Here is a 24,236-nt window from a genome sequence, read left to right as displayed (position 1 = left end):
AAAGATAACTCCTGTTCCTGACATGTTTAAGTGTGCTGGCATCTCCTTGCAAATTGGTTAATTCACAGAGCACAGGAAGCTTGATGTGGTTGTGTGGGTGGGGGTGGCTGCAGACAACTGAGATTTTGTAACTGGTTTGCAATTGGCTGGGTTAATACCGGATGAAGTTCAATACAGACAAATATAAGGCAATGTACTGTGTATTTGGTATTGAACAGCCCAGTGGAAATTAAGTAGGACACATTTGTTCTCTAATGACAGCACTGAACCTGCTAAGGAGAAAGCTGAGGCACATGGGGGAGTTGATAGACTTGCTGCTCATTATTGCCAAGCAATGCACAGTCGCAATAGAACAAACGGGATGCTGGGTTATGTTGCCAAATCCAATGGGCTTCAGTTTCCAGTGACCATGCTGCAAGTGCATAACGCTGTTATTAGGCCATACCAAGAGTGTTGCAGACATATCCTCCCCATAGCATTATTAGAGGACTACTTAAGCCCTCAAGGCAATACAGTAGAGAGCAAAGAAGGTGATGGGCAGTGTACAAAAGAAAAGCCATGTGAACAGTTTAATAAGCTGGGCTCATCAGCCTCAAAAAATGCCATCTCCTCTTTTAGAGGTCTGAGATTTCTCATGGGTCAGTGAAACCAAGCCAGAAACAATACGTTCAGATATGCCCAGGCAACTGTGAAAGAGGCACGAGTTGTGACAGGTAATTTAGAGCTGATTTCAGGAAGTGTTTCTTTATACAAAGTGATCAAAAGCTGAAATGGATTGCTTGGAATAATGGCTGATATCAAGACATTGGGCTCATTTAAGAAGCAGAAACTGTCACAAATGACATTCTGTGGGACCAATGACATCTAGTTTTGGATAAACCATAATTTCCTCCTGCTAAGTATTGGGAAGCCATTGACTTTCCACTCCCTCCCACACCGGTAAAACTGCAGCCTTACTAACAACTCCATCCTCCTCCTCGTCCACTGTCTCAGGCCAAACCATGTTATTTACAAATTGAAAATCAGAGTATTGTGGATGCTGGAATTTGAAATAAAAACAGAAATGCTGGAAACCTGTGGAGAGTGAAACAGAGTTAAAGTTTCAGGCCTATGACCTTTCATCAGAACTGAATGTTAGGAAATAGAAACTGTTTAAGTAGGTTATAATGTAAGTGTTAGGAATAAGTTTTAGCTTTAAAGTTTAAGTTTGATTTGTATTTCTGTATGTGTGTGTTAAGAAATGTCAAATGGCGTTTTAGTTTCATTTTAAGAAACTACTTACATTTCTAATGAGGAGTTTTATGACTCTGAAAGAGAAGCTAAACAAACAAGGGTAGAAGAATTGGATTGTTGCCTAGCAATAGGGGGCCAGAGAGGCAGGTCCCTCCCACAGACACACACACACACTAGAAGAATACAGCAGTTTGATTTGGAAGCTGTTGAAGTTCAGCTGATTTGGAAGACAGCTGTCAAACAAAAGCAGATAGCCAGCTGCATGCTAAAATTGGTTGAAAGTAGCTGCCAGAGAGAGACTGGAGCTAGAAGGGGACAGATAGCCTGTCCCAAGCTATAGAAAAGACCCAAGAATCCAGGGCAGTGGAACAGCAGAAAGTCTCTAGTGAAAAGGAAGGACAGGAACCTGGAAAAGGTCCTGTTAAGAATGAGGAGCAGAGAGAAATGCTCTAAGTTTCAGATTTAAAAAGACAAAAGCTGCAGAAAGCATATTTAAAGTGAGAACAGCTTGCAGGAGGCAAGAAGGTTCAAAGAGATGGCTGAAGCTCTGTAGCTCTTTGCTATGGGCATGTGACGCAGTGGTGTACTGTTGACAGCTGAGTCAGTGAGAGAGAGTGCACAGAAGACAGCTTGAATGCATGTGGTGGCCCAGGGAAGAGGAACATCAGAAGGAGTGTTGGGAACCCTGGAGGTGAACCCTTGCGGAAGGCACCTGAGAGAAAGTGTCAGTTTGGGAGAAGATTCCAAGGCAAGGTCTTGGAGAGTGGAGTCTGGAAACCCTTGTGTGAAAGACGGAATTCAGTGAGACTGGTTGGCTCATGGTGTGACAAGCGTCTGGGGAGAGTTGAGGAGAGATCCATAGCATCTGATTAAGCTGGTATCTGTTACTTGGTTCGGGGGTGAGGTGTGTCTGACTATAGGTCGCCATAGGTATAAGTAGACTGTGTACTTATTATGGACATTAGCGTATAAGATAGCTTTTGTAACTTGTGTTACCCTTACAAATCTGTATATATCTATAAAGCCATAGTTATGGGTGAAGGAGTAATGTGATATAGTTCATCTTGTTTAATAAATGTTTTATGCTTTTGTTAAAAGTTCATTAGCTGAATCTGGTGTCTCTGTTCAGTTGCCCCTCTCCACGTACCTAAACAAATTAAAAGTTAGGATCTATCAAGCTGGGTTCCACTCTGGGATCAGGCTTGTCCAGGGGTAACCTCAGCTAGGATCATAACACTGAACAAAGTTAGAAATGTAATAGGCTTTGAGCAAGGGGTGGATGAGACAAGGACAAGAGGAGGGTCTGTGATAGAGTGAAAGACGGGAGAAATTGAAGGACAGAAGGAAAGCTGTCCAGGACCAAAGGTGGTGGTGATGGGGCAAGAAGAGAAACAAAGAAACAAAAGATGTGCCTCGAGCAGGTATGCTGCTCTCTGAAAGCAAAACCTCAACATGCAAAGAAAAGGAAACAAAAATGGGGCAAAGATTATGGTCTGAAATTGTTGAACTCAATGTTGAGCCTAGAAGGCTGTAAAATATCAAAATTGAACTTGAGGCGTTGTACTCATGCTTCAAGTTGAGCTTCACTGAAAGAGTGCAGTAGACAGGGGACCGCAGCATACCTGCCCTAGGCACATATTTTGCTTCTTTGTTTCTCTTCTTGCCTCATCACCACTCCCTTTGGCTCTGTAAGACTAAGACCTGAATTTTCCTGTCGGCGATTTGGGGGCGGGGCCCGCTTGGCAATGGGAAAATGACGCAGGATGACATCGGGAGGAACCCCCAACGTCATCCTGGTCCCTTTAAATTTTTAGGAAGGCGGGTGGACAGCGAAATCAGCTGTCCACCCGCCGACCTGTCAATGGCCAATTGAGGCCATTGACAGGCTAATTAAGATAGTTAAAGACCTGCCCAGCCAACCCTAAGGCTGGCGGGTAGGCCAGGAGCCCCAGTGGGCTCCTGATAATACATGAAACCTCATCCACTGGCGGGATGAGGTTTCATGTCTGTTTTTAAAAAGTGCAATAAAGTTTATGTCCTTTTTTTATTAACATGTCCCATCTCGTGTGACATTGTACAGTACTTAGTCTCAGGGAGATGTGCGCTCTTTCATGTGCATGCGCGAAAGAGCGCTCTTTGACAGATGGGGAATCCCTCCCCCCCTCCATCACACAGGAAGGGCATAGCGCTTCTTGTCGGGCCCGCATTGGCCCAAAATGGCGGCGGGCCCCGTTTCGGTGGCGGGGGTCGGATGTCCGCCCGCCACTGAGCCAGTGGGGCTCGCACGCTCACCCAGGGCAAAATTCTGCCCCAACTCTTCTGTCATTTCCTCCTTTTACCCTATCACAGACCTTCCCTTTGCCCTTGTCCCACCACCCCTTGTTCAAAAGCTGTTACATCTCTAATTTTCCTCGTTCTGGTGAAAGGTCACACACCTGAAATGTTAACTCTGTTTCTCTCTCCACAGATGCTGCCTGATCTGCTGAGTCTTTCCAGCATTTTCTGTTTCTATTTCACGTTATTTCTGGCACATTTTGCACTCGATCTTAAAGACTGCCTACTTCTACTCAGGCTCTAATGCTTTATCTGCCCACTTTGACTTTATATTTACTATTCCGAGCAATTCTGTGTAAAATGTTGACCAGATTTCTGCTATTACAGTTCACTGATTACACTTTACACAACGAGTTGGCAGAAAAAAATTAGCATCACCAACCAAAGCATAGGGTAATATTTTTATTTTTTTTGTTGTAGGATTTTGACCGTTCATTTAACACTTAGAGTATGCATGGTTAAGCCTGCTGTATTGCCAGGTTTAAGTACTGTTTTGTCAATGAAAAGGAGTAAAGAATTCCTGAGCCACAGAAATGTGGGTCATGGGTTAATTGCCTCTATAGCTGGCAATCCAACCTGCCAAGTTATATAGGGTGGGCTTTGTAAATTTTAACAAGGCTGCAAAATGGACTGTTTTACTGCCTGGAGAAAATTACCATTCCTACAAAATGGTGTCTCCCGCATTGACATGGTTGAGCCCTGAACTGAAAATTTACTGAAGAATCCAGGTCTAGTTAATCCTTACAGTCACAAATAGGGATGTGATAAGGAATGGAAAAACATAGGGGATGAGCGATTTAAATGGAACAAAATAAAATCTTTTACCTGTTAGAAGAGCTTACTTAACCGCTCAGACAAGCCAGGCCCCCTCAAAGCTGCAAGATGAATCAACTGGTACGTGGCTAAATCTCCTGAAAACTCATTTCATTTTCTGCTGTTAACTTTAATCACCTTCTGTCATGGCTGATCTCCACCTCCTGGTAATAGGTTGGTCCCTATAAATTCAGAGTAGTAAATTACACTACTAAATCAATGCTTTTTTTTCGGAACTTAAATGATTTATGATATCACTTGACAATGTTCTATAATTAAATGAATGCAAAGCAGCTAACAGTACTGGAACATTGCTTCATGTGATTTTCTGAGGCAAATTAAATTAATCATATAGGCTATTTGGGATGCGTTGTTTGAGTTGCTGTACCGAAGCATGGCCTTTCCAGTTATGTGAGCTAGTGAATTCCTTTGTGGGGTAATTAATGCATTTTCAATACACTGATAAATGGTTGTTTTTTTGGCATGCTTACAATTGTTTTTATAATTTGTGCTAATCATGTTTGCAATAATTTGCTTACCTCAGAGAAATAATAGTTTCCCCAGGGATGACGGTATACAAAATTACTGCATGACTTTTTTTTTCCTTATTAGGAAATGGGTGTTCAAGCATTACAATGGATATTGTAGATGTATTGGGAAAATTAATTTACCTTTTACATTGTGGCATGCAAAACATAATTCATCTGAAGGCGTATTGAAGGCAGAAGCCACATTGACTACGATTTGATCATTTTGATATCCCTGACAATTGCTATCTTCTATTATGCTGGTTTTCACAATCAGTTGGTTGCTGCTGCACAGTATTTCAAAACCTACTTGGGGACCAGCAAGATTAATTAAGTAAATTCAACAGAGATGTAATAATAGATGTGCTGCTGATAGTGGCAGTTCTACGCACTGTGGCACTGCATCTACCTCGGGCGTCATTGTGCAATCTGAATGAGACCTCCATAGCACAAAGCTGATGGAACACTCCTCAGTCCCAGTTCCATCAAAAAATAAATTGTACCTTATTAAAATGTGATGCATTCTCTGTCAATCCAAATATTTGAATAGTTGTGTCACACTGGAAACTAATAGCCAGGCCAAATCAGACCATAGCTGGTTATTTATTTGCTTAACTTTACCTTGTGGTGTGTAGTAGAGCATTTGATTTGTTCTTGCAATGATGGATAGTTCAACAGTTTTCTTGATTACAGCACCCTTCGATCTTCCTCCATACCACAATAAGATTTAAAAGTGTGAAGGACAGAATGCACATAAAACCTAAATTGTAATATGCTAAAAATATTGTACTTGTTTGGCTGAATAGAGTAGGAATTAATAGATTTTGACTGATAATAAATAACAGCTTGAAGGCTTACTCCCAAAAGGTATAAAAATGCAGGAAACTCAACTCGCTGATCACTGCGTGTAGAGACAATTCATTTATATGGTCACCGTACTCTATTACCTACAATATGTTTGAGCAAGTTTATTTCCTCAAAACAAGAAGTTAATTTCCAAACAGCCGTTTCTCCTCTCTAATTTTCAGTTTGGAGACATTATTATGCCCATTATAGATGTTTCTGTTGAGCGTAATGACTATACTGCTTCACGGTTTTCAGTGAACGATATTACTGCAAAATTTATAATGTCTCGCATATAACCTTGAGATGGAAAATATTTTTTTTTACCCTCCCATAGAGCCCATCAACTTGCCTCGTAAAATGTGTGGCAGGGGAAGAATGGTGACTAGGGCATAGTTGCTGCAGTTGTATACCACTGTGTGGTGCCATTGTGCACATAGTACCAGGTGTGCTCGCTCAGTTTGTCTACAAGCATTGAAAATGCTCACCATTGTGGTTGAAAAGGGGAAGTGACAATTGCATTAATTACCCTGGTAAACTTTCATTTCCTCGCCATTTACTAGAAGGATTAAATTAAATACATAATATCTTTATTCAAGAGTGTGTCAGAAATTTTGAAGGCAGGAACATTTGCATATATGTGTCCAGAGACCGAGGCTATCCACTGAGTTCCTTTGCATGTTTTTGGTAAAGCAGCCTTTCAGTATCCACCCTTCAAGTCCCCTCAGGATGTTATGTGTTTCGATAAGATCACCTCTCAGTTTTCTAAACTCCAATGGATACAGGCCCGACCAGTGTAACCTTTCTTCATAAGATAATTGACTCCCTCACCATCCCAGGTATCAGTCGAGCGAACCTTCTCTGAACTGCTTATGCATTTATGTCCTTTCTTAAATAAAGAGAGCAAAACTGTACACTGTACTCATAGGTGTGGTCTCACCAATGCCCTGTACAACTGTAGCAAAATATCCCTACTTTTATGTTCCATTCCATTTGCAATAAACGACAACATTCCATTTGTGTTCCTAATCACTTGCTCAATTCCTATCTGAAGAAAAGTGGTTTGAGTTTTTACAACTGTTGTGACCCTTTGAGGGGCAAAGCTAAAAATAGTAAATTCATTCTCTTCCCGTTTACTGCAGGTGGTACAGACATCATTTCATGTTTCATGGGTCAGAACTTCACCATCCCAATCTACAGAGGAGAGATACAAGCAAGGAACCTAGGGATGGCTGTGGAAATTTGGAACGAAGAAAGTTAGTGCTATAACTTAGCTCTTACTTTATGATCTATTCCAACTTTTGTTCCCATCATCTGCTCCTTTCATATTAATATGCTGTACACGCACAATTATCAATTTAGATGATGTAAGAGCTGAGACAAAGTCAAATGGCATAACAATCCAGTCACAAGTGACGGTAACTAAAAGGTATGCCCCTGAATTTGAGATTGATGGCTGTAGGGACCATAGAAAAATTTGATGAAATTGCACAAGGGCACAAATAGGAAAGTCTCAGATGTCTTGGACCAGAATGCATCCTTCAGTAACATTGGCTTTATATAGAAGTCTATGTTGAGCCACAGTGTCAGCCATGGCTCAGTGGGTGGAATCCTTGTCTCTGTGTCAAATGGATCCCGGTTCAAGTCCCACTTCAGGGCTTGACTACAGAAATCAAGGCAGACGCTCCAGTGCAGCACTGATGGAATGTTGCATTTATGGAGGGTGCTGTCTGCTTGCTCGGGTGAATTTAAAAGGTCCCACAGCACTATTTCGATGAAGAGGAGGGCAGTTATCCTTGGTGCCCTGGCCAATATTTATCCCTCAATTAACATCATAAAAACAGATTACCTGCTCATTATTACATTGCTATTTGTGGGAGTTTGCTGTGCACATATTGGCTCCCGCATTTCCTGCATTACAACAGTGACCAAACTTCCAAAAATCGGCTGTAAAGCGCTTTGAGACATCTGGGAGTGGTGAAAAGTGCTATACAAATGCAATCTTTCTTTCTTTCACACGGTTCCAGACAACAATTTAATCGTTTTGAATAAAGTTCCACAGCAAGCGGTGCTGTGTGAAATTTGTTGATGTCTTTTGCAGATGTCCTGGACTGACAATTTTACAGGAAAAAAATATTGTATTGTGTTTTCTTTTGTTCATAGGGCAAGTTCTGTGGGGAGAAAGTGGAGAGCTGGTGTGTACCAAACCCATTCCATGTCAACCTACACATTTCTGGAATGATGAAAGTGGCAGCAAGTACCACAAGGCCTACTTTGCTAAATTTCCAGGTATGAGCACAATATTTTCAGTTCACCTTTCTCTGCACTATAACTGTGACTATACTTCCTACTGGTTGTGAAGCGATTTGGAGTGTCTTGAGGTCCTGAAAGGCATGGTATAAGTTCAAGCTCACTACTATTTTTGGTGGGTTCACATAGCCTCAAGATTAGAGCATTTTAGTCTACTGTTTGATGCCTTAAGATCAAGCGAATGTTGAACTTGGATTATGAATTGGAGGCTTTATAATTCTGACATTTTAGCCAAATTTTAAAGTCATAGTAGGTAAACCAAATTAGCTTGAGTGAACCATTTGTTCGTTTGACTCCAGTTCAACTTTAATGTAAACAAAAGGACTGAAAGCTTTGTAGTGTCACATTCTCACGTAACCCTTGGTCTATCCTATGACCTCAAAATTGACTTCTCTTCTGCAGTTTCTCTGAGTTGCTAAGTCACTGTTGCTACAAGTGGTGAAGATAACTTTTTATTTGCTAAATGAGAATAATCTTTTTGGTCCATTTCTACAAGACTTGAAACAACCACTTATTATCTTGCCTATAATAGTGTAATCAATTAGAAGGGTCATTAGAATTACAAGCGTTGAGGATTTATGGAGCATGCCTGCTGACATTTTGCTAAATATGAATTCAGTCCCACTGTTGATTATAAAGTAGATAAAATGCCAGTTGAATATTGTAAATTTGTAAATGGAACCAGTATAATCACATGCTGAGCAATGATACATTTCAAGTGTTGGTTGTTCTTATTATAAACCTCAATTTTTATTAACAAGTAAATTAAGACATCTACAGCTCTCCCCAGCGAACAAAACACTTATTAGCTGTGGGAGTGTTATTTGATGCATACGACCATGCTGCTGTACACAAGTACAGTTGTGGCATCTTTTTCATTTGAAACATCATCAATTTAAAATATCATACTGAGACCATAGCAAAGCTTGTGAATGGCTTATTGTGGCATTTTTCTCATCTGCAGCACAGACTGCCTCCCTAAATGAGGTTTAACACTCTTGACAGCCAGTGATCTTCATAAGGTGTCAAAAACATCATTGATGCTTTCACTAAATCTAAACTCTGTTTGCCCAGGCAAGCTTAATTGGTGGCATAATGCAACACCATTTAGAGATGCATATTCAAAGTGATGTAGAGGTGTGATGTTATATTTTTGAAAAGAAGAAAATAGCCAGATGTTGATCCCTTTTCAATTAGTTTGGACAGGAAAAGGTGAATGTACGTAACTTCAGACATTACATTCTTTTGGAATGATAGATTTAGGACAATAATACATTTCAGTAATTTGTTGCCACAGCTGTATGATCATTATATTGAGAAATGCTTGAACTGCTAGAGTTGCTGTAGTAACTGTCATTCATGTTTGTACTTAGGTGTTTGGGCCCATGGTGACTACGCTAAGATAAATCCAAAAACCGGAGGAATTGTAATGCTCGGTCGAAGGTAGGTTTGAGAAATTAAGATCAGTTGTTTGGATTTTCTTAATCCCTGACATTACTATAACTCAAGTGCTCAAGTTTTGAGAAACTGTATCAAGATGTGCCTGCATCAGAAAAAAGTTTCCATCTAATTATTATGGGGAGCAAAGTTTGCATGTGAATGCCTGCTTTTCTGTTCCTTTAATAAGAATTGAAGTTTTATTTGGATAGTCCTCTCCTAATTAGAGAACTGTGTACATTTGGATGTTCACTATAGATTGATTTTTATTAAAAATGTACACTAAATGCAAAATAATTCCTTCTACTTAGTCTTTTAATCATTTTCTGGAGCATCTGATATTTATTGTGACTTATTAACAGTTGGAAACAGTTGATTTATAAAATGTTCACTGTTATAGTCAGGTTTATGGATAGCATTCTCTGCCATAAATGTATGAATGACACTTCAAAAGACTTGAAGTTTGGGGGAAATAGATATACATAAATCAGGATAACATTTTAAGTTCCTATTTATTCTATAGCTAGAAATTTGTGAAAGAATGTATTTTTTTGCAAATCCAAAGCCATTACTTTAACCCATTCAGTATAGGCTGTCAGGTAGTGGCACATCAGAGTAAAAGCTACTGTATCCTGCCCTGGATGCTTGGTTGGATTGTCTGATTTATATCAATATGAATCATTTTCTCTGCAGGCTATGCTTGCAGATTTTCCTCCCCCTCCTGTTCTTCCTGTGTGTTAGCCTCTGTCTTCTGCATTCTTACCTGAACTTGGCAAAAAACATTGATTGAACTTCAACCAAAAAAAGTGTAATTGGCTTGATTGGGAGCATATTTGTAATGTTACATGAATATAACATTACATTTTAACAATTTGTTGATTTGCATACTGTCTGGAATTGCAACATCTTCACATGTTTATACATGGCTGTGTATTAAGCTGCTAGGAAATAATCCTTGCTTAGGCACACATGATATGTAGCATCAGAAGAAGAAATATCACTACCCATCTATAATGTTTAGTATCCCTTGTATACCGCTTTTTCATGCATGTTTGGTTATGGTTATATCTGAATTAGAACTACATCACAAACTGACAACTTTTTTCTTAGCATGACACGCAGCACAATATAATTTATACATACTAGCTAACTTCTATGAGTACGGTCACACATTTTTAAGCCAAAGATGAGAGCCATTGACTTAAGAACTGGAGCAAATAATTAACTTAATTACCTGAACTTGGATGCTGATGTATAAAATATTGGGCTGCTTGTGAGAGGATCTTTCAATCAGGGTAAACTTTAACTTTTTGTTAGTTCATTTAGTTTCTTGATATGTGAGCATCTTTCAAAATACATACTGGGTATCAACTACTACAGGGCAAGGACTGACACGGACTCTTCATGTGTCTTTAGCATTGCATGCCTGATGGTCTTAACATGCCAGTAATCCATGATATTAAGCTTGGCTTGATTTAATAACAAAGATTGGATCTGACTTGGGCAAGTTTAGCAACATCTCACTGTTGTGTGAGTGGACTGAGAAATGCAGCACTCTGTTGTATACCTTAAGGGTGTGTATTCAGTTTAGTTGATAATGAACTAATCTGTTGGACTCTTGAGTATAAACCAGATAGAAAATTGCCACGGATTAACTTTTGGTGGATGTAATAAACTGAAAATTTCCAAATCCCTGATCCACTTTAAAATAAACCATTTCTTTTTACCTGATTCCATCACTTGCCTTTGATGGATCCTTGACCTGAAACAGTCCTACTGACATAGCCTAGAAAGCCGTGATGATATGTAATTTTGTAATTTGTGCCCATCCCACAAAACTTACAGGTGTAGCTTTTATTTTGTCTTTTGTTTTGCTTTCAAGGTGAACTGCTCTAATCTATTTCTCCCTTTTGCAGTGATGGCACTTTGAATCCAAATGGAGTGAGATTTGGAAGCTCTGAAATCTACCACATTGGTAATGTTTAAAGTGTGTGATCTAATGTAATGTTTTCCTATAATTACCATTGTGTAATTTGTTTTTGCATCTCCTTTACAATGGTAGCATTTGGAGAAATGTTACCAGTCCAGCAGTTAATGGGTATGTTAGCCTCTGATTATTCAGTTCCAAGTTGCTGCTTTTTCACACATGGTTAGAAGAATGGGATTGAAAAGTAAAGTTTTGTTTCCTTTGTTATTAAAATTCTACTTCAGTTGAAAAGTGCTATTACCCTTGTCATCTGCAATGGGCTAAGATAGGCAGTCCAGAAGGGAAAATGGTTTGAAACCCTTGGCAAGGTGATTGGATAGATTTTCTGCCAGGTATAAAACTGGCACTGCAGATTGGTTATGTGTTACAGAGACTGCCCAATTTTCATTTCCATTTATTTCAAAGCTTAATGTTAGTGTTGGGAAAGATAGCAGAAGCTTTCTTATTTCATTATTAACTAAAACATCTAAAATGGAGAATAAAATTTAAAAAAGAAGCACGGCTTTCGGTAGGGAAGTAGTTGTTCTGTACTAGAACCCAACATTATTGAATTTTCTGAAGAAATAACAAAAAGTAGCAATGGACATTGCAGTGGATGGAATACATGGATCAGCAGAAGGCCTTTGGAAAGGTACCATATAAGGGATTGATGAAGGTGTGTGGAGTCAGGGTCCAGCGAGCAGAATGCATTGAAAGTACAAAAAACCAAAAGGTAGGACTTAAGGGAAGTTTCTCAGACTGACAAAGTGAAAAATGGTGCCCTGCAGTGATCTGTCTTTTGGACCACCGCTGTTCATCAATGATTTATACTCATGAATCTGCAGTTTGCAGATGATGCCAAATCAGGGCGATAGTGATTATGGAGGCCTGCCCCAAAATGCAGGAAAACATAAATAGGCTTGCAGTTTGGAAAGATAAAAGGCACATAAGATTTAATATAGCAAAATGTGAGATCACCCATTGTTAGTGGGAATAATTAGGCTTCTCATTTCTTAGAAGATGTGGAACTGAGTGGAGTACAGGATCTGAGTACAGATGCATAAATTGCTAAAAGCAGCAACATAAGTTGGTAAGGCCACATACATGAGGGAAACAGTAATTGAGATATATAGGGGCAGGGCTGGAAGAGGTCACTAAAATGGGAGGAGGCTAACATGGAGTTTAAACACTGACATGGACCAGTTGGGCTGAGTGACCTGTTTCTAATGCTGTAGATTCAATATATACCTGTTTACACTTTTTCTGGGGTTTCCAACACTCTTCCACTGAAATTATGGAGGGAGACTTGGCATAGTTTGCAGAAATTCTACCCTGTTATCCTGAAGTTGGGGTTAAGGCGTATTGTTGGAGAACTCTACTTTTATATGACCCAATGTGATACCTGAGGTGGCAATGCTGGATAGTGTCACAAATGTGAAGTTTTCCAAATCCCTGAACTTGTGGTCTCTTGGTAAATGGAAAATTCACAAAATTGTGAAGTGTACTGTGTTCATGATTTGGATGTGTTTTTACTTCTTCACAAATGCAGCTCAGGAATATCAGTCTAGTGACTAATTAAAAATCTCTCATGTAAAGCTTTGTTGGATGATTTTGCAACACTTCCTGTTCTCCAAACTTTAAAAAAATGTTTGCAAAGTTCCTTTTCTTGTGCGTTGGGAGGTAGGGTTCAAAATCATTACATATTCACGGTGTGATTTTGCTGTTCCTCAGCACTAAAGTCTGAATTGAAATATGGCAAAATAGCTACACTTTTATGGATTTTGGAATATTAATCAAACCTGGTGTGCCATAGCTGACACACTTCTCAGTTAAGAAACTGCAGTCTTTTTCTTTTTCCCTGTCTGAAAGAAAATTGTGCCATTTTGTCCTATAGTTGAAGCCTTTGAGGAAGTTATGGACAGTCTCTGTGTCCCACAGTATACCAAGGATGGTGAGGAAAGAGTCATTCTTTTCTTGAAAATGGCCTCCAATCAGGTTTTCACAGCAGACCTGGTGAAGAGGATAAGATATGCCATTCGTTTGGCTTTATCAGCTAGACATGTGCCTGCCTTTATCCTGGAGACTAAAGATATCCCGGTAAGTCTATGCAGCTTTTGCATAGCTTTTCATATTCTCTTTCCAATAAATTGTTTTCTGTTCTGTTCTGTTCTGTTTGATAAGGTCCCGTGGGGGAGACAAAAGAGCAATAACTTGCTCACTGATGCTCAGTTTGGGGGCTAGATTTTACTGTCGGCGAGTGGGGACAGGGCCCGCTCGTCGGTGCGTAAAATGATGAGCGGGAACTCCTGACGTCAACGCACCCCATTTAAATTTTCAAGAAGGTGGGGGCACAGCAAAATCAGCTGCGCGCCTGCCGACCTGTCAATGGCCAATTGAGGCCATTGACGGAACGACTAAAGTAATTAGTGGACCTAGCCATCCAACCTTAAGGTCAGGAGCCCCGGCGGGAACTAGAAAAACCATGAAACCCCATCCACGGGTGGGATGAGGTTTCATGTAGGGTTTTAAAAATTTTAATAAAGTTTTTTTTTTGAAATTATGAACATGTCCCAACTCATGTGACATTGTCACATGAGGGGACATGTAAGGGAATTTTTTTTTTCTATTTTTAATATTTTGAAAAGTAGAGGCGATCTCCCTGAGGCTGCACTTAGTCTCAGGGAGATGAGTGCGCTCTTTCGTGTGCATGTGTGAAAAAGCGCACTCTCAATTTTAGGCATTTCCCCCACCCCGTCTGCACAGGAAGAGCATAGCACTTCCCGCTGGGTGGGCCTTAATTGGCCTGCCCACGTAAAATGGTGCCGTACCTCCGATTGGGGGCGCCGATTGGAATGCGCCCGTCCATCAACTCCCCCCAACCCCCCCCGACAGGGGCAAAATTCAGCCCTGGGTTCCACCAGGGCCATTCAGCTCCTGACCACATAGCAGCCTTGGTTCAAACATGGACAAAAGAGCTGGACTCCAAAGGTGAGGTGTGAGTGATTGCCCTTGACATTAAGGCTGCATTTGATTCAGTGTGGCATCAAGCAGCCTTGGTAAAACTGGGCTTAATGGGTAGGAGGGAAAATCTCCACTGGTTGGAGTCATACCTAACACAGAGGAAGGTGGTTGTGGGAGGTCAGGCATCTGGATCCCAGGACATTACTGTAGGAGTTCCTCAGGGTAGTGTCTTAGGCCTGAGCATCTTCAACTGCAACATCAATGACTTTCCTTCCATCATAAGGTCAGAAGTGGGATGTTTGCTGTTGATTGCATTCGTGACTCTTCAGATACTGAAGCAGTCCATGTCCAAATGCAGCAAGACCTGGACAATATTCAGGCCTGGGCTGACAAGTGGCAAGTAACATTCATGCCACACAAGTGCCAGACAATAACCATCTCCAACAAGAGAGACTCTAATCATTGCCCCTTGCCATTCAATGGCATTACCATTGCTGAATCCCCAACTATCAACATCTTGGGGGTTACCATTGACCAGAAACTGGACTGGACAAGCCATATAAATACTGTGGCTACAAGAGCAGGTCAGAGGCTAAGAACCCTGCAGCGAGTAACTCACCTCCTGACTCCTCAAAGCTTGTCCACCATCTACAAGGCACAAGTCAGGGGTGTGATGGAATACTTTCCACTTGTCTGGATGAGTGCAGCTCCAACAACACTCAAGAAGCTTGACACCATCCAGGACAAAGCAGCTGGCTTGATTGGCACCCCACCCACAACCATTCACTCCCTCCATCACCAATACACATTGTACCATCTACAAGATGCACAGCAGGAACTCGCCAAGCCTCCTTAGGCAGCACCTTCCAAACCCACAACTGTTACCATGTAGAAAGATAAGGGCAGCTGACACATGGGACATCACCACCTTGAAGTTCCCCTCCAAGCCACTCGCCATCCTGACTTGGAAATATATCGCTGTTCCTTCAGTGTTGCTGGGTCAAAATCCTGGAATCCCTCCCTAACAGCACTGTGGGTGTACCTACACTACATGAAATGCAGCAATTCAAGAAGGCAGTTCACCACCACCTTCTCAAGGGCAGTTAGGGATGGGTAATATATGCTGGCCTAACCAGCAATACCCATATCCCATGAATTAATAAAAATAATTTCCTTATAAGAGAGGAAATCATATTTAATGCTGATCATGAACAATTGTCTTTCTGGACTGAGACAATTTTCTTGGGCCTATGTCATTGGTTTAAGGATTATTTTCAAACCATAAACTTAGGTTAAGGTAAATAATCTTCCCAATTGCAATAAATCCCCAGAGACTGACTGCAGACTGCAGAATTAGCCTTCAGTACTCCTTCAGAAGATTTAGTTTAGTTAGGTTTGCTCATCATCTGGATAACTTGGAGATGTAAGTTCAATAAATCTGATCTGAATTTAACTTTATTGTAATTTATTTATAATTGGCCAAGCAGTTAGAAAAATGTCTCTCCGACCAATTTATATGGCATTATTTCAGTTCATTGACTTTATGGGGCCTTAGATTCAAAATTGAAATCTCGTTTGTTGTGTGCTCTATTTTGTTATACAGACGTTTGATACGTAAAACTTCACATTTAACAGTTTTAATGATCTGCGCTCTGTAAAAACAAATGTTTGACTATAATTCAAATAAAACTGGAGCTATTGACTGGAGCAGGAATAATAAATTGGATGATGGTATATAGCCTGATTTTTCTTTGAGTCAAGTGTGCCTGTATCACACAATAAATATCACAAAGTATGAAAGGAAACCTGATATGAAAAGATGCATCCCTGTTCCTAACCCATGGAAGTATAATGGCATTTCTGTACCAAACGCTTGTGGGGCATTTTTTAAATTTCATTTTACAGTTTTAACAACATCAAGAGCAAGCATGATTTTTAAACTGGGATTTAGACTCTGGTGAACGCTTGCAAACGTGCATGCGTGTGTCCTTGTGTTTTTTGAGCCTGCTCCCCTATTCAATAAGATTATGGCAGGTGTGCTTGTGGTCTCAACTCCACTTTGCCCTCTTCCCCCACATAACCTGATTCCCTTGTCTATCACAAGTCTGTCTAACTCTCCCTTGAATAAGTTCAATGACCCAGCCTGTGCTGCTTTTTGGGGGAGACAATCACATACTAATGACCCTCTGAGAGAAAAAATTTCTCCCCATCGCTGTCTTAAAAGGTAGACATCTTAACTGTGTCTCTTGGTTCTAGTCTTTGCCACAAATGGAAAATTCCTCCTGGTATCTACAAGATCAAAATCTCCTCAGGATCTTATATGCTTCAATAAGATCACCTCTCATTCTTCTAAACTCCAATAGGTATAGGCCCAACCTGTTCAACCTTTCTTCATAGGATAAGCCCCTCATCCCAGGAATGTGTTGAGTGAACCTCCTAATGCAATTATATATTTTTTTCAAATAAGGAGACCAAAACTACACACAGTATACCAAGGCCCTGTACAGCTGTAGTAAAACTTCCCTGCTTTTATTCCATTCCCCTTGCAATAAATGCCAATATTCCATTTGCCTTCCTAATCACTTGCTGTACCTGTGTACTAACTTTGTGATTCATGTATCAGGACACACTGATTCCACTGTACCACTGAGCTCTGCAGTCTCTTCTGCCAAAGTGGACAAGTCCACATTTTCCCACATTATGCTCCATCTGCTAAATTTTTGCCCACTTGCTTAGATGTTTATGTCCTTTTGCAGACTCCCTACCTCTTCTTGATAACTTATTTTCATACCTATCTTGGTGCCATTGGCAAATTTAGCCACTGTACATTGTCTCCTCACCTAAACCATTGATATAAATTGTAAATCGTTGAGGCCCCAGCACTGATCCCTGTGACACTTCATTTGTTACAGCTTACCAACCTGAAAAAGACCCATTTAACCCTACTGTCTGCTTTCTGTTAGCTAACCAATCCTTTATCCATGCTAATATGTTACCCCCTACACCATGTCCTTTTACCTTCTGTAGTAACTGATGAGGCACCTTGTCGCCTTATGGAAATCCAAGTACGCCACATCCACACGTTCCCCTTTATCCACTTTGTTTGTTACTTCCTCAAAAAACTCTAATAAATTAGTTAAACATGATTTCCCTTTCACAAACCCATGTTGATTCTGCCTGATCACATTATGATTTTCTATGTATCCTGCTATAACCTCCTTAATAATGGATTCCAGCAATTTCCTTATGACAGATATTAGGCATGCTGGCCTGTAGTTCCCTGCTTTCTGTGCTCTCCTTTCCTAAGCAAAGGTGTTACATTAGCTATTTCCCATCCACTGGAACCCTTCCAGGATCTAAGGAATTTTGGAAGATTTTAACCAATGCACCTACTATCTCTGCAGCCACTTCTTTTAAGACCCTTGGATGTAGGCCATCCGGTCCTGAGGACTTTTCAGCCTTTAGGTCTAATAGTTTTCCCAGCACCTTTTCCATAGTGATGACGATTGCTTTAAGTTCCTCCCTCCCGTTCAGCTCTTGATTTTCAAGTACCTTTGGGAAGCTTTCCAAGTGTTCTACATTGAAGACTGACACAAAATACCTGTTTAACACCCCTACCATATCCTTGCTTTCCACTATCAATTCACCGGATTCACTCTCCAGAGGACCAACACTAGCTTTAGTTACTCTTTTTTCCTATTTGAATACTTGTAGAAACTCTTACTATCTGCTTTCATTTACTAGATAGCTTTCCTCTCAGAGTCTTCTCACCAGATTCATGTAGAACTAGCTGTGGAACACAGTTGTCGTATTATGTATAAATATCATCTCAAACCAATACCTGCAGTACAAGAGGGTCCTCATTTAATACTGCATTCTATTTCGCACAGATAATGAATGACATGATACTAGATGGGCCAACACATCATCTATTTAAGAAATTGACAAATTAATTTCTTTTCTAGTACACTATTAGTGGAAAGAAGGTAGAAGTGGCAGTGAAGCAGGTTATCGCTGGCAAGGACGTGAAGCAGCGGAGCGCCTTCTCAAACCCAGGATCTCTTGACCTTTACAAGAATATCCCTGAACTCCAGAACTTCTGAGCGTTTTATGTACATATGTGCAAAATAAGTTTTATTTAACAGAGTAACTATGTCACTGGGAAGATATTTGGTTCAATTTTGCATTTGATTATGTTTTTCTATGCTCCCTCAACATAGAATATACTTTGAAACCTGGACTGGCAGTAGTGCAGACATAATATGGGCAGCTTTATTCAAACCCAACATCTGGGATACTGACATGATCTGGTGCAACACTGATTTTACATTCTATTGATTCCAATGGAGAATAATATTGGATAGGATGTAAAATCAGCATTCCACCCAATCTCATGGATTTCCTGGATATAGTTGCCTGATCGATGCAAACACTTACTTTGAACATGAACTTCCTGAACTTGGATATGAAATACAATAATGGTTGATGAAATCACGATATTGTAACTTATATTTGATCTTTTAAATTAATTAGAATTTAATGGATGTTTGTTTTTCTTTATTGAGCATTAAGTCTGGAGACCTTGGTGTTACTATTATGGACAAGATGTTTTTCTCATCTGTACCAGTGTTATGTGACATTTGATGGAAATAATTTCATATTGTAAAACACATAGTGGACTTGCACTACACAGTTACATGTTGCATACGGATTGTTTATTGGGCAAGATCTATCAGGTACTATAATGCAAGACTGCTTTTAGTTTGGAAGGTACCATTTACTGGGAAGAAATGTAACTGTTTAACCCTGAGATGGTCATTGACCTTGACAAGAAATCAGTGTAGACCAAAATTACCCTGACTCCATGTTAAACAGATAAAACAATGGTAACAATGTAAAAATTAGGTATAGCAAGCACAGCAGTAGTTTCCTTGCTTTTGCCTTTGTCCCCATTTCTCAGTTGGTAGCTCAGAATATGTTTGAAAAATGTACGCTTGTCTGTGTCTTAGAACGTTTTCTAATGCATATTAGCAATGACTCTGCTTGTTTTATATCCAGGGCTACTAGGTTTTTTACTGATCGTATTAAAGGTGAGCTTACCTTTCGGAATGCCATAGGTGGCAAATCTTGTTGTTTTGTACATTCTTTGTGGTGGTGCATGATCTTCTAATGTTTGCAAAGCTGTCCATTTCCGTGCTGCAGCTCCAGTAATTGATGTACAAGATAATGCATTTTATCTTCGCTGCATATGTTTTAAGCCTGAATCTCTGTAAATTGTATGTTCCTTTGAGAATAAAATTTCATACCACAAACCTAGAAGTTTTTCCAAATGATTCAAGCTTATTTCAGTAGCAGCTTGTTGAACACCAGAAGTGATTACCACAGAATTAAAAACAAAGTGCTGGAAAAACTCAGCAAGTCTGGCAGCATCTGTGGAGAAAGAAACAGAATTAACGTTTTGAGTCCAAAATGACTTTTTCGGAACCGAAGAGAGGTAAAAATACAATGGGATTTATGCTGTTGAAAAAGGGAGGAGGGGCAAGTGGAGCAAAAGGAAGGTCATGGATATGTTAGGGGGCCAGGGAGATTAAATAACAAAGATGTTATGGAACAAAAGGCGAAAAGAGTAGTAATGATAGTAGTAAAGAAACTAAAGCATTGGTCCAGAGAAGGTGTTAATATCAGAATAAAGGCCATTGCTGGCTGAAAGCAAAACATAAGAACAAGATACAGACTGGCACTCAGGGGAGAATGCAAAATGGTGGACAGACTTCATGGTCTGAAGTTGTTGAACTCAATGAAGACCAGAAGGCTGTAAAGTGCCTAATTGGAAGGTGAGGTGCTTTTCCTCCAGTTTGCGTGGGCTTCACTGGAACATTGCAGCAGGCCGAGGTCAGAAATGTGAGCGTGAGAGCAAGGTGGGGAATTGAAATGGCAAGCGGCCGGAAGGTCAGGGTCATGCTTGTGGACTGAAGGGAGATTTTCTGCAAAGCTGTCACCCAGTCTGCATTTGGTCTCTCCAATGTAGGGGGGACAACATTGTGAGGTGTGAATACAGTAGACTATATTGAAAGAAGCACAAGTAAATTGCATGGGAAGATGCTGTGGAAGGGTGTTGGGTGTGAGAGAGGAATAGGCTAGGGTGTTGCGGAAGAATGGCCCCTTTGGAATGCTGACAGGAAAGGGGAGGGGAAGATGTATCTGGCAATGGCATCATGCCGGAGTTAGCGGAAATGGTGGAGGATGATCCTTGGAATACAGAGGCCGGTAGGGTGGAAAGTGAGGACAAGGGGAACCCTATCATGGTTCTGGGAGGGAGCGGAAGAGGTGAGGGCAGAAATGTGGGAAATGGTTGGCCCTGTCAAACATAGTGTTTGAGGGGGCGGTGGGGCAGGTAGGTGGTGGGGGTGGAATCCTTCGTTAAGGAAAAAGGAAGACATCGGAAGCGCCGTTGTGGAAGGTAGCATCATCGGAACAGATGTGACGGAGACAGAAAAACTGGGAGAATGGAATGGAGCCCTTCCAGGAAGCAGGGTGTGAGGTAGCTGTGGGAGTCAGTGGGTTTGTAATGAATATTAGACAGTTTATCCCCAGAAATGGAGACGAGAGGGAAAGGAAGTGTCAGAGGTGGACTACTTGAAGGCGAGAGAAGGACGGAAATAGGAAACAAAATTGATTAATTTTTCCAGTTCTGGTTGAGAGCAAGAATAGCACTGATGGAGCCATCAATTTATCAGAAAAGGGAAGGGACTAGAACAAGGAATGTTCCACATACCCCACAAAAAGACAGACATAACTGGGGCCCATGCCGGTGTCATAGCCACACCTTTTATTTGGAGGAAGTGAGACAAGTTAAAGGAGAAATTGGTGGTGGATGGGGTTTGTTCTGGCCTCTGTTCAAGGAAGAAATGGAGAGCCCTCAGACTGTCCTGCTGGGGGATGGAGGTATAGAGGGATTGGATGTCCATAGTGAAGATGAGATGGCCAGGAAATTGGGAATTGTTGAAATATTGTCGGGTATCAGAAGAATCACAAATCTTGATGGGAAGAGATTGGACACATTATCTACTGTCAATAGGACAAAAGTTAAGATGGGAAGAAATAAGTTCAGTGGGGCAGGAACGGGCTGATTCATTGGGTCTACCAGGACAGCCGTGTTTGTGGATGTTGGGAAGGACGCAGAAGTGGGCTGTGCGGGATTGGGGGCCTATGACGTTGGAGGCTGTGGAGGAAAGATCTCCAGAGGAGATGAGGTCAGTGACAGTCCTGGAAATGGTGGCTTGATGTTCAGTGGTGGGGCCATGTTCCAAGGGGAAGTAGGAAGTACTGTTTTAGAGTTCGTGCTCAGTCCCTGCAAGGTAGAGGTCGGTACGCCAGACAACAACAGCACCAGTTGGTCAGCAGGTTTGATAACAAAGTGAGGGTGGACCTGAGAGAATGGTTGGGGAGACAGGTTAGAGTGAGGAAGGGAAGCAGAGAAATTAAGATGGCTAATAGGCTGACCGATGTCAATGAAAATATTAAGGTGGGTCAGAGGGAGGAGCCTGGGTAGAGGTAGAATGCCTGACATGGGTGAAAGGGTCTTTTGAGTTGGGGGGCAGGACTCCTGCCCAAAGAAATGAGCATGGAGGTGAAGGCAACAGAAGAAGAGTTAACATTGTGCCAAGCCCAAAATTCATTGAGATGGGGGCATAAGGGGATAAAACTGAGTCCTTTGCTGAGCACAGAACGTTCAGCATCACTATATCTTCTGAGGGCACAGTGGATACATGGTGAGAGGTGGGATTAGTAGAAGGGATGGGGTCAGAGGGAAGGGAAGTGGGTACCCATAAGTTGTTGGAGCTTGTGTTCCTTAACATCTGAAAGGAAGAGAAAATGTTTCTTCTCAGATGAGATGAAGAATGAAAACAAAGCGGGGACTAGGACAACTTTGAGGGGGTGAACTGGTGCTGCTGAAGAGAGATGTCAAATGTGTACATGTGGCAGCACGTGGCACTGAGTGTGGATCTCAGGATATGGCAAGAATAGCAATCCGAGGAATTCGAAACATGAAGGATGGACCTTCAGTTGGAATCCCTGTGGGGTAAGTCGGAGCCGGAGACAGTCACTGAATAAGGAAGGATTACTGCAGGTATAGTGATATAACTGGTAAGTGCCACAAGTTACTTTTGCCTAATTTACCAGTAACGAGGACAATAACCTACCATAGTACCATATGGATTCTTCTTCCCATGCCCTCCCTCCCTTCATTCCATCCCACCCATGCCATCCCCATCTTTCTTTTGCTGTCTCCATTCCTATCATCAATCCTATCCCTTCACGGAAAAAGTCTTTCCACACAGGGTAACTCTATTGTTGAGCTCCCTTTACCTTCCATTGTTTTTGCTGTCCACCAATCCTGCCACAGCTTCACATGCATCATACGCTCTGGTCCTCCATGTGCCCACTTGCCTCTGTGTGCATCAGGCATTGCCCTCCAAATAAATCCACCAACAGACATACCCCTTCAACTGACCAATCAAAACAGTTTGAAAAGACAAAAGTAGACTATAGATCGAGATCAAATAAAAAAAAATCTAATGCAATTTGATCATAGTCCAACTTGATTAACCAATAATGGGTTGAATTTGTATGGGAGGCAGCTCTATCAGTTACTACCTCTAAAAAGCACTCCTACCGCAATTTCAATTCCATTGCAGGATATAATGTAGAAGTTCCACAAAACACAGGCAATGCAATGAATATTGGGAAATTGATGACTTGAAATCTATGCTGTCAATATTGTTAACACTCATGGTTTATTGATTATGTACTAGTAGTTTAATGCAGATGATTCACCAGGTCTGATGACCTTTGACCCAGAAGTAGTACCAAAAGGAAATTTTATAATTCCTTTAAAAGGTCTGTAGAAACTGTAATTGTTTTTAAGAATCTTTGAAAAGGGCCTTTAAGAGTTTTCATCAATTATAAAGGGATCAATTTTGATTTTCTGGATAATAAAAAATACTGGTCCATGTGACCTGGTAATCCTTGACCTGAAAACAATACTAACTGGAAGAGAGTTAAGAAAGAAACTGTGCTTTTGGCCGAAAAAAGGATAGCTGCAGGCCCAAAGCAGAGCTACAAGCAGGGGAGTTGGAGAGTGAAGGCAATCAATGCACAGATGCAGACACAAGGAGAAAGCAGACAGAGATTGAATGAGGAACGCAGAGAATTTTTGAAGAGAAGAAGCAAATAACTCTCAGGAAGAGGTCAGTCTTTCTGTTTCTGTTTGGCAGAAAAGGCAACAGGAGCTCTTGGAGATACTGTGTGAGCTGCCTTAAAAAGGTCTGAAAAGCTGTGTGAATAATTTAGAGATGCTAAAGAGCTGAGTGCTTTCCCAGAAGTGGCAAAACCATGAACTGGGGTGTTATTGGTTAGAGTTGAAAAGGAACTCTGGAATGCTACACCATCAGGACTGTCATGACCTGAGGGAGACAGGGTTTGCGGAAGTGTGCTTTGCTGATGATAATCGTACGCATGAAACTCGAAGGTGAAAGCTGTTGTCAGATAGGACTCCTGACCCTGAAACTTGGAAGCATTGTAAACTGGGAGGAGGGCAGTATAGAACTTCAAAAGGACATCGACAATTTAGTGGAGTGGCAGATGAAGTTCAAGCAGAGAAGTGTGAGGTGATACATTTTGGTAGGAATAACATAGGCAATATAAAGTAAGGGATACAATTGATAAGGATGTGCAGGAGCAGAGGGACCTGGGTGCATATGTGCATAGATCATTGAAGGTGGCAGGACAGGTGATGAGAGCAGTTGTTA

The 24,236-nt window shown here is 41.0% G+C and overlaps 1 protein-coding gene across 1 annotated transcript in view; it reads left to right on the top strand.

Moving 5' to 3' along the window:
• The window catches only part of aacs (acetoacetyl-CoA synthetase), a 151,302-nt gene extending 131,566 nt beyond the window's left edge, over window positions 1–19,736 (top strand). Inside the window, exons 13-18 of the mRNA XM_041203593.1 lie at window positions 6,893–7,006; window positions 7,914–8,039; window positions 9,434–9,503; window positions 11,414–11,472; window positions 13,358–13,560; window positions 18,390–19,736. Coding sequence (XP_041059527.1) covers window positions 6,893–7,006; window positions 7,914–8,039; window positions 9,434–9,503; window positions 11,414–11,472; window positions 13,358–13,560; window positions 18,390–18,527 — 710 coding nt within the window. The 3' untranslated portion in view covers window positions 18,528–19,736. The remainder of the gene's footprint in view (window positions 1–6,892; window positions 7,007–7,913; window positions 8,040–9,433; window positions 9,504–11,413; window positions 11,473–13,357; window positions 13,561–18,389) is intronic.
• Window positions 19,737–24,236: the final 4,500 nt, after the last annotated feature.

This window comes from Carcharodon carcharias, chromosome 13, assembly GCF_017639515.1.
Source record: "Carcharodon carcharias isolate sCarCar2 chromosome 13, sCarCar2.pri, whole genome shotgun sequence".
Lineage (NCBI taxonomy): Eukaryota > Metazoa > Chordata > Chondrichthyes > Lamniformes > Lamnidae > Carcharodon > Carcharodon carcharias.
Note: the sequence above shows the minus strand (reverse complement) of the source record. Positions and strands in the feature narration are given on the sequence as shown.